General features: G+C 36.1%; 1 protein-coding gene across 2 annotated transcripts; it reads left to right on the top strand.

Moving 5' to 3' along the window:
* The first annotated feature begins 4,799 nt into the window (after window positions 1-4,799).
* LOC103702879 (MADS-box transcription factor 26-like) lies at window positions 4,800-10,494 on the top strand. Of its 2 annotated transcripts, XM_008785509.4 has the most exons (7): window positions 4,800-5,355; window positions 5,524-5,605; window positions 7,474-7,535; window positions 9,395-9,497; window positions 9,611-9,652; window positions 9,872-9,913; window positions 10,017-10,494. In XM_008785509.4, the coding sequence occupies exons 1-7, from the start codon at window positions 5,174-5,176 to the stop codon at window positions 10,146-10,148; spliced, it is 645 nt and encodes a 214-aa protein (XP_008783731.3). In that variant the 5' UTR covers window positions 4,800-5,173; the 3' UTR covers window positions 10,149-10,494. The 2 variants fall into 2 exon arrangements, with proteins under 2 accessions (XP_008783731.3, XP_038984261.1); XM_039128333.1 differs by lacking the exon at window positions 9,872-9,913.
* Window positions 10,495-10,969: the final 475 nt, after the last annotated feature.

Raw genomic sequence — 10,969 nt, 5'->3', positions numbered from 1 at the left:
GCCGGGGACAATGATGGAGGAGGGGAACAACGTGGTAGCCCAAGGGTACACAGATTTGGCAGCATTTGGGTCACCTGCTCTTGGCTAACCCAGACCTGCATGTGGGATTTGAGCTCAATGTGCCATCGAGCAACCATGATAGGAAAACTTTTCTGTACCTCTGATCCGGTTTTAGGATACAGGACTCTCCGTTTCTTATTCTGTGGCTCAGGCCTTAGATCTGGATGCGCCCGTTTAGGAGAGATAATAATTCTTCTTTGTACTAAGAATTGTGAGAGGATAAGGCAGAAATTTTTATCACATTTATTTAGTATTAAGTTTGTCATAAGCTTTCTTATATAATAAAAAAAACTTTTTAATTTAGTTGACTTGTTTTTCTTCTAAGCTGATCAAATCTTAAAGGCTGGGAGGAATTTTTTTGGTTATCTACTTACAAAAATGTTTTGTACTTGGGAAAATTGCATAGGTAATATAAGAATAAGCATGTCAAATGGCTGTAATGTCAATCTGATTAAAATTAATTCATGCATTTCCAATATATATTTTCTTGAGGAAGTTGATATTCTAGTCATTTGATTAGCTGTGATCTGATGTTTAGTTCCTATGGCTGAAACTTAATTCCATTCCTTTATTCAAATAGCCGTATAATGTTTAGCCCTCGTCGACCCTAAATATTGTGAATACAAATGTGTTCAATACCGGTGTAGATGTGTTCGATACCTGTAAGCGTACACAAAATGTTGTGCAAATATCTGCTAGGTGGATATCAGTGTATCTGAAAATAATTGTAACTATGTGTAAATTATTGGATCAAAGTGTATACTGGACTAAGGGTTAAATCCTAAGGGTAAGGGGCGAGTGCTAAATACCCCTATTTTATTAGTCCACTTCTTTTGCTTCTCTCTAGACAAAGGGGGAGAGATAAATTAAGAGGGCTGATTAGGGTATCTTTACTAAACTAGCTTGGGGAATGGGGCCAACTTAGGGTGTCCAATCCAAGAGTTTGCCTTCTACGAGCAATATTGGCATGCTAAAAGCTAATGCCAAAACACAAACTAAAGATTAAATTTGGATATTTGACAAGTAATATCATGGGTTTCACTGCACTTTGTGCTGTCCTCTAATTAGGTTGATTAAATTTTTTTTTTATTTTCTTGTCAAAGTACCTTTGACGTGCATGAACCGTGAGAGGGAACTCTATTCCTTTTCAATACAAAACAAGTAAGTTTTTTAGGGTCTTTGATAGATCATTAGTTGGCCCTAGAGGCCTAAATAAAAATTGTGACAACAAAACATACTATTATTTCTCATGATGTTTCATGCAAAGCAAATTAAAGCCACAAATCGAGTTTCGTCATGAAATGAAATCACGATATACTTTAAGTGGGTGCTTTCAGGTTGCATGAAACATTTGAGAGGAGCTCATTCAAGCATTTGAAAGGTGGTCATCCAAAGAACCATTGGTAGTGGAGTTTCTACCCAGATTTTTCTATATGGTTTCAGCTTTTAGACCATGCGGTCTACACTGATTTGTCGGTTACATGGGGTCCTAAGAAATCCCCTTGCAGATTGGAAGGTCTGTGGAGCTCCCATAAGATATTGGGAAGCCTTGGAATCCCATCCACACCATGCTAGCTAGGGAAGATGGAGACCCTTTTAAGCATAGCCACAGTTGATGTGCTTCTTTATTGGAAAAATACGTGCACATAGAATCTCTTGCCCTTCTTGGGAATTTGGTTGTCTCTTGGAAATGATCCCCATGTCCTTTCCCCCATCTCTTAACACTTGTGTCTTCTTACAAAGAAGATCTCCTCTCAACCCGACACCTGACAGTGATGCATTCCTTCCACTGATGAAGAACTTATTGGAGGAATACTACCAACTTGAGGGGCCTGAAAAAAGCACCAAAGACCAGGCAAAGTTCACCTGCGTAGGAGTTTTTAAATCTCCCCACTTGAGAGCAAGAACTATGCAATGATGCCTCTTTTTTTTTGTTTTGTTTATATCTGCTTAATTATGAGCCTGAGCCCTGAGATGGTCTGAAAATTAGCTATCTAACAAAATAATTATAGGAGGAAATAAATTTTATTATTTTTAGTTGGTAGAAAAATTACTCCATAAAATAACATCGGAAAAATTGGAAATTTATTAAAAGAAAAAAAAAACTCGATCTCAGTGTCCACCTGAGTGTCAAAACTTCTTAGTTTAAGACAGGACTCCTCTTTTTGGGGCAATTAATATATGAATGAGAAATCCATTCGTATTTTACACATTGTTCCTCAAGGCTTCTATTTCTGACGTCGATCCAAATCTTTTCAAGGAGCTTCTTTACTTTATTAACTTTAATACAGACCCTTGTAAAGATAAGATGGAAAAGTTTGGTTGGAGCGAATCTTATATGGAAATATTACCAAATTCCTAACAATACTTTTAAATAAATAATTCAAATAATAATATTTTTTTTGATCCATTTGTTGGCCACCACTTACATAGGCATTGTTAATATATTGACTATTTCAAATATTATGAGTTAATAAATATTTTTAAACTAATTATACATATATTAAAAATATATTTCTTATTGGTATGCTTTGGTATATAAATAAATATATTAAGAAATTATGTATTAGATTTATTGATAATTGATAAATATTCATTAATTATTTATTAATAATTAATATATATTAATAATACATTAATATATTAAATATATTATTACTCAATATATTAATATGTTAATAATATATTAATATAACTAATATTAATTATATCACATAATTAATATATTATTAATATAATATAATTGTGGGTATTTTTAATTCTTGAATTTTAGATTACCTCCACTCGGTAATCTAGTATGAGGAGATCAATACCATCTCTTAATAGTATACATTCTCTATAAAAAAAAAGACATATGTTCTACTATTTATTTTACTACCTCTTTCATCTATTTTGGTACTAAATATAGTAATTTAATATAAAATTTATTTTCTCATGCCAGATTTCTTCTGACTAGACGAACCTGCAAGTAAATCCTTTCATATTTCTTTTTCTTTTGTTTTGAGGACACAATGGTGAAAAGCACCCGAAGCTTTATTAAAACACAGAATGTACTGGATTTACTGAGTAGATAATAGAAAGAAGAAACTAAATCCTTTCCTCCTTTCTCATAATTCTTTTAATTTGTTGGTGAAGTTTGTATAAGGAAAATAACAAGTCACTTTGATGATGTTACACGATTTGGTCAGGAGATGAATACGTCTACCACGGAGCTGTGGGTGATGGATGCTCTTCTTAACGAAGGATTAGAATTCCAGGGGAGGACAATCTTCTAGCGTTCTCTTTCTTCTCACCATTTGCTCATATAAGTATTGTTATTCCTTTGGTGATTATGTACTACGGAGCTTTCCTTTTGATTGCATTTTTGCTAATTAACTGTTAATAAGCATTCAAAATTCAAACTCATTTGGTTAGGAAGAAGTGACAACAGTGGGAGCTCATTGAACGAGGAAGAACGGTTGTAGTGAAAGCATTATATTATGGCCTTTAAACTTCTCTTTGCAGAAACAAGAAACTTGTCTTTAATATAGACTTGCTATTGATGCCTTTTAGAATGGCCAACTAACTGTAGCTTGAAGTACAGGTTACTCCACAGGTTTGCCTGGATCTTGAAGCACAAGTTTCATTGGCTTGATTTAAGCTAAGCTCTATATTTTTTTTCTAGCTACTCTTTTTTATGGTATTTTTTTTTCCTAGTTACTCATTGGAGGATTGTGGCGTTTAAGTTCAATAAAAAGCATGCAAGAGCCAATGTAAATGAGTATGTGCCATAATGCTAAAGTGGAATCTTTGTCTGAAGTACAGAAATTGTTTTTTTTTTTTTTTGATGGCCTAATTCCTTGGTAAACAAAATAGGTTGTTCTGTGTTCAAATAACCAATTAAATAGTAAATTGGTTAGCTATAGATGCATGAATATATGCCCTGAACATTTGACAGCTTGAACCAAAAAGATACCAACAAGTAAGAAGGCACACTATCTGATTAATAAGAACAAAGAATTGAAAATTTCATGCTTTCAGGTGGTTTCTAACAACAACTGTGTCCACAAAATATTTTCAATCAAAAAAGAGAGAGAAAAAACTATGTCCACCAAATAAACAGATAGAATGGTTACTGCATATCTGCATATACTCTTCCTTATATCAGCACGAGTCTCTCCAATTTATTTGCAAATTCTGGCTTTTTTTGTTCCTTAATTAAGGAAACACTATAGAGAATAGGAACCAACAAAACAAAGAGTAGCCAATCAATTTCAAATAGACCATGCATGAAAGGGCACTTAGGTTTCTTTTTATTAAAGTCCAATCCGCTTTTACCCTTATCTTCCCATTTTATTAAGAAAAGTAATTGGAATCTAATGAAGCTTTATACCCTAACCACAAGCATCCATAAGGCACGCCACAAGGAGATGTCTCCTCCTGCCCAGGGGCACCAAGTGGCCCTCTTCCAAAACCCTCGCAATGCGGGGTTGGATCTCATGAAGGCTGTCATTGGTGGGGGAAGGAGGATTCCCTTCGAGAACCTCAATGTTGATTTGACATGATTCTTGCCCCCAGAGCATGAAAAAGCGGAAGGAGTGGAAGAGATGTGACTCCAAAAATAGTTCATTTAGACCGTCGTCTTGCTTTCTCACAAAGAGAGCACAAACGCTCGCAAAAAATAAAATAAAAGGGAAGATTCACAGTCACTGAGACATAAGATTATTCAGAGAGGAATGCCGCGGTGGCACCATATGGGCAACTCATTAGCTTAGAAGACTAGCAGGTTCTATGGAGGGTCTGCAAAAGACCCCACTAACGCATTAGAGAATTGAGAGTAGTCATGAGTTGCTGTGCATCTAAAGAACTTGATAGGCATGACATGAGGTTCTTGATCTAGCATCACGCTCAAGAAGGTATATATTAAAGTGGATCAAAGAGATGACTGCTCAGGTGATTCAATGATGCATAAAGATGGCCCAACCAATCAATTATTCTGGCTTGAATGTTCTCTTATATGAAGTCCAACCCCTCCTCATGAAGTTATCATCATTGTGTGCAAGAGCGAGGGAGGGCTTCCAGCAGTGCAGCAACCTCAAAGCTAGTCTAAACTAGTGGAAGGTTGTCTGTAGAGATGGTGCGTGGCAAGGTGCAGATGAGGAGGATCGAGAATCCCGTCCACCGGCAAGTCACCTTCTGCAAACGCCGGGCAGGGCTGATGAAAAAGGCGAAGGAGCTGTCTGTGCTGTGTGATGCCGAAATCGGAATCATAATCTTCTCCACACATGGCAAGCTGTATGAGCTAGCTACTAAGGGGTACATGCTATTTATTTCTTGGCTCTCCCGCTCTTGTCTTACATCTATCATCTCATATATGTGGTGCAATATGCTCAATCAAAGTTAACTTACCTAGATAGCTTTTGTTATAAGCCTTAAACTGATGAACCTCTTTTTTTTCTTTTTTTTCTTTTTGAATTATCTAAGGACTATGGAAGGCTTGATAGAAAGGTACAGGAAGGCAAGTGGAGAAGTTCAAACAGAAGGTGGTGAAGTGAACCAACCACAGGTCATTTTCATGCTCTCTCTCTCTCTCTCTCTCTCTCTCTCTCTCTCTCTCTCTCTCTCTCTCTCTCTCTCTTTTGGAGTTTAGAAAACATTAAAAATTGTGTCATTCAGAATACAGATGGATAGATGAGCACTTACTACCTCAAGGTGACAGTGGATTCAATTGAAGGATGGTTTTTTTTCTCTAATTGAGTAGATATTGACTGAAATCTGTCTTCTGTGCAAAGAAGATTGGAATATGTAGCAACAACAACGTTATCTAGTGATTTCTTTTTCTTGCTCTAGTGGGCACTTTTCTAAATTACTCGGTTCTTTCAAAGGGTTCCTTAGTGTCACTGGGGAAGGGAGCTCATGCGAGAAACATGCGTGGTAAGAGGCAAATCCCATATAAATGGGTTAAGAGTTGGATTATGGTTTCGTTTATTGTTCCCATATGATCGATAATAGACAAATTATAAAGTGGGAATTATGCTGGAGCTAGACAAGGAGCAAGATTTGGAGTTCGGATGCAAGCAATATTACTATTGGGAGTTGCAGCATCCACTAGTTTCAGACCTTTTAGGATGTCAACACTTCTTTCCTTTTCGTAGCATAGGATCTTCTCATTGACAGGTGGTCTAAAGGAGAGTGGTCTTACCAAAGGATCTTCTCATTGACAGGTGGTCTAAAGGAGAGTGGTCTTACCAAAGGATCTTCTCATTGACAGGTGGTCTAAAGGAGAGTGGTCTTACCAAAGCTTCTAACTTAATTGGCAGCTTGCTGAGTCATTGGTCATGAGAACCCTAACGTCTGCTCTTCGAGAAAGTTGTCTATCTTAGGGTAAAAGATTATTATAGAGAGAGGGGCATTATCCTGGTATTGTAGCATAGTTTTTTTACTGCTCTACATTTAGTTATCTTAATGTTTTCTAAAGGAGAATTATGGAACTTAATTAGCATGTTAATTTGGTAAGAAAATTGCATTTCAATGAGCACTACTCTCATCGACCTATGTAAACAACTTCTAAAATCGTTGCAACTCCAGTTCAATAACTGAAGGCTTGGGCAACCATTCTTGTGAATAAGAAAGAGGAGCACAAGTGCTCTAGTGCTAAAATTTCATGCACTGCTCATACCTCTTCAATGTCTTAATTGGCCCGTGCATCTGCATGCATGCCCGCTTGTGTGGTAGCATGCGCATGTGTGTGAGTTTATGCATGTTTTTATACATGCACATAAATGTGTATGCATGAGTATGTCTGTACATTTTTATTCATGCGTGTATTTCAATGGTGACTGAGTACTTAATCTAGGGTTGTCAACTGTATTTATTTCCGCTGGTTGGCTCCCCTCTCCTCAAGAGTGAGGTCTCAAGTTCAACTTAGGAAGGTGGCATGCCTAACATATATCTCAAAAAAAAAACAAAGGTTAATCTAGTGTTTAGATACTAATTATAACTATAGATACAAAGGAAAAATTGCAAAATTTTGTGTCGTGTGGGAAATGTCAAATATTTCACATATAAACTAAATTTGTCGATCACATTACATATGAGTTTACTCAACTAGCTCAATAGCCTTTTTCTGTGGTGACATTAAAATATTGATAATATATTCAGTGCATGACTAGCTTTCATAGTGGATGGTTTCTAATCCTTAAGCCTATGGGTCTAAGGATGAAGCATGCAATCCTATAACTTGCACAGTACATGCATGATTTTTTAATCTTCGTGCTTGCCTTGGCACATGAAGCATGCTATACTATAGTTCATGATTGCCTAAACTAATTGGAGGTTGCACCTAAGATATAACGTCATTAAATTATAAGCTATCTACATCCTATAGTTCACAATTATCTTCTCTCGTAGTTCAACATTTCTCCCTATATTCAGGAATCTGAACAGGAGATATCGATGCTAAAGAAAGAGATCTATCTACTGCATAAGTGTTTAAGGTAAGCCCCCGGAGCACTTCCATGTTTACATATATTCAAGTATTTACATATATGCTATTCTGTAGTTATGCTTGTACATATGTATGTAGAAATATGTGAAAATGCTGTTGTTATATCAGCAATGGATAATGAAAAGCAAGCTAGCATGAACCATGTCCACCTTGTGATTAATTTCTAATTATATATTAAATGAAAATGAAGGGAAAAAATGAAAATGCTAGAAGCAATAGCTTAGCTTCTTGCTACTATGTAGACCTGGAATAAAATAGAGTATGTACATGTTGTAATTCTTAATTATATATCAAATTAGCATTGCTTGTCGTGTATCGCTTGCTTTGTTTGTGTGTCTAATTTGACCTTGCATGCTATATGCATATATGTGCATTTGTAAACATGGCTTGTATACCAGTGCGTTTTGTTGGCTTATTGTCCTGTTAAAAACAAATATAATTTGGTTGGTAGGAAGTTGGCTTTGATCCTGAAATAGATATTATGAGAAGATGTCCTTTAACATGCCAATATAAGAAGATGTCCATCCCACCATCTGGGGAGAGAACGCCAAATTAAATGACCAAATGATCCAATTCTAGCTATAGAACTAGCTACGTGCATGCATTTATATACATAGGCCTACATTTGGAGAGGAATAAGCATGAGCACCATAGGACAAGGAATGAAAACCCTGCAAGTTATATGCAAATCCTTTTAGGAAGAGAAGACGAAGGTCTTGCAACTGATGGGATCTTTTCTTTTTGTCCTTTCTCTCGGGTTGAGGAGGCAGAAGATCGCTATAGAATCTTTAATTATCCATTGTCCTATTCATGATTGGATCTCTTTCCTATTCATGATTGGCTTTATATTTTTGATGCTGCCTCTCTACCTGCCCGATCCTCCTTAATGCAGTAGGCTAATACATTTCAATAGGGATGGCACAAATTGCAACCCCAGGGACCCAAGGTGCACCTTTAACTAGCTTTGGATGATTAGGGCTTGAATGGGAGGGAACAAGAAAGCACTTCAAGTACCCTTTTAGAGTCATTGTAGTTACTTCTCTAGAAGGTCCCCTTCATAATTTCTTATTATTGTGTAGAGTTTCCCAAATATCCTTACATAGCCCAAACTAAAGTACACCATGATAACAAATAGGTGACTTTGCTATCACCAACACAACATATATATATATATATATATATATATATATATATATATATATATATATATATATATATATATGTAGAAGTAGAAAAAATGGTGTCCTTCTACTTTTTTTTCCTAGCTCATCATGCAATTTCTTTGTCTCAAAAAATCGAGCACCATCAATTAGAATTGCCTAGGTCAAATGCCTGCAAGATAAGTACCAAGATTTCAAAACCTCCATAGCATTAGTTGTAAGAAATCACCACAACCAGGCATGAAGCAGGTTTGAGGTGCGCAACTAGTGGCCTGTAACCCAATTTCTTCATGTTTAATTACTTCCTTCCAACATGAAATCTCAAATTAATTAAGCTTGATGAGCAGGACATAATTAGATTTTATGTGCAAGTAACAATTAGTAATGACACTGGGTGCAAAATAACTATATATCCACCATAGTGTTAATGATCAATATTTCTTTACATGCAAATATTAAGCCTTCCCCCAGCTACTGGGAAATGGTAAACTAAATCTTTCTTTTGCCAGTAAACTCTACCAAGATCTCCATCTGGTGTCAAAAATAAAAATAAAAATAGACCTTCAAGCCTACCTTGCAAATAAAACAACGAATGTAAAATTAACCCAAATGTTCTTCACACATGCACGCGTTTAACACAAACTCAATAACATAGAATGTGTATGAGTTCAAAGAAATTGGGTGGCAGGTACATGTTTGGAGATGGAGGCGCTGAAAATATGAACCTGGAGGAGCTGCATGCCTTGGAAAGGCATCTCGAGATATGGACCTATCAAATACGTGCTACAAAGGTTGGGAGGCTTCAACTTACTAATTTTTTAATACATCCTATCTTTGACTGTCATGTGTCTAATTAATTTCTCAAATGAAACATGCGACCCTAATTAAATTTTCTCATGAACAGATGCAGATCATGTTCCAAGAAATCCAGTCCCTTAAAAATAAGGTGGTAATACATCTACTTTAGTTCTATTTTTCCAAACATCTACTCACTAAAACTGTGCGAAGAGAAAAAAAAAACCTTTTTTTCTCTATTTTTTTCGCCGGTAGGAGTAAAAGTTTTCTTTTTTTACCTGTATAAAAATCCTCCACCAAAAGGAAAAGTCAGATTATGCAACCATGAAAATTATGGTGATTGCTTAGAATAGTTGATTTTGTTGCGTAGGAGGGCATATTGACAGCTGCCAATGAATATCTCCAAAAGAAGGTCCGAGATCTCGAAAAAATCTTCATTGTATCTGTTGCTTAAAATGATCATTTTTATACATAATTTATTTTTTATTATATGTATTTATTTGTTTTGTGTGCAGATAGAAGAGCAAAATGGGAATTTAGATGTAGCCCCAACGATAGAACACCAAAACGGGCATTTTGATGCAGGCCCAGAGATAGCTGACATGCCGTACCCACTAACTATACCGGACGAGCGTTTCCCATTTTAGGAGCTCAGAGATGGGCTTTTCCTACTGATGACAATAAGCCTGCAGGGGCCACAGACTTTATCAAGGTGTGAATAACTACTGTTTGTATGGAGTGGTAATGATCCCTCAAGCAATCATTTTAATACCTGTCAGTATTATTCTGAATGTTTGAAAGACTTGGTCTATCATTGTCGGTTGGAGAGTTATTGTGGTTTGTCGTGTCCTAGTAACTCTCAGATGGTTTGATGTCTTTCTGTTGGTCTCTGCTTTCCAATCTACTGCTTTGGTTTGGTGTTAAGAAATGGTTGAACTTGTTTTCTATAAGCATTTAGTTCTTGCATATGATATGTGATTTAGCATTCTAATACCTGTCAGTATTATTCTGAATGTTTGAAGGCTTGGTTTATCATAGTCGGTTGGAGAGTTATTGTAATTTGTCCTGTCCTAGTGACTCTCAGATGGTTTGATGTCTTTCTGTTGGTCTCTGTTTTCCAATCTACTGCTTTGGTTTGATGTTAAGAAAGGGTTAAACTTGTTTTCTATAAGCATTTAGTTGCATTCTAATCGTGGTACAAGATAGAAATAGAGTTGGATAAATTGCTTGACTAAGGTTCGCAGATGTTCTCATCGGCAGCTAGGATTGAAACACTGAAATTTTAAAATATAAAGCGGGTTGAATTGTCTTCACATGCCATTCTTACTACTTATAATAACCCAGGACCATGTTACAATAACGTAGACAACATCAAAAAGACACGCTAAAAAATTATTGTTAAGCACACATGCTGCCATGAATCCTCACATAAAAACTTTGGGCCATACTGTCATTCTCACCCTCCTAG

The sequence above is a fragment of the Phoenix dactylifera genome, chromosome 7 (assembly GCF_009389715.1).
Source record: "Phoenix dactylifera cultivar Barhee BC4 chromosome 7, palm_55x_up_171113_PBpolish2nd_filt_p, whole genome shotgun sequence".
In the NCBI taxonomy this organism is placed as follows: domain Eukaryota; kingdom Viridiplantae; phylum Streptophyta; class Magnoliopsida; order Arecales; family Arecaceae; genus Phoenix; species Phoenix dactylifera.
The sequence above is the reverse complement of the archived record's forward strand: the minus strand, read 5'-3'. Positions and strand labels throughout refer to the sequence as shown.

Coding starts and splice junctions, on each gene's coding strand:
- LOC103702879 (XM_008785509.4), top strand. CDS start 5,174: ATGGTGCGTGGCAAGGTGCAGATGAGGAGGATCGAGAATCCCGTCCAC. Junction 5,356..5,523: donor TATGAGCTAGCTACTAAGGG/GTACATGCTATT, acceptor GAATTATCTAAG/GACTATGGAAGGCTTGATAG. Junction 5,606..7,473: donor GTGAAGTGAACCAACCACAG/GTCATTTTCATG, acceptor CCCTATATTCAG/GAATCTGAACAGGAGATATC.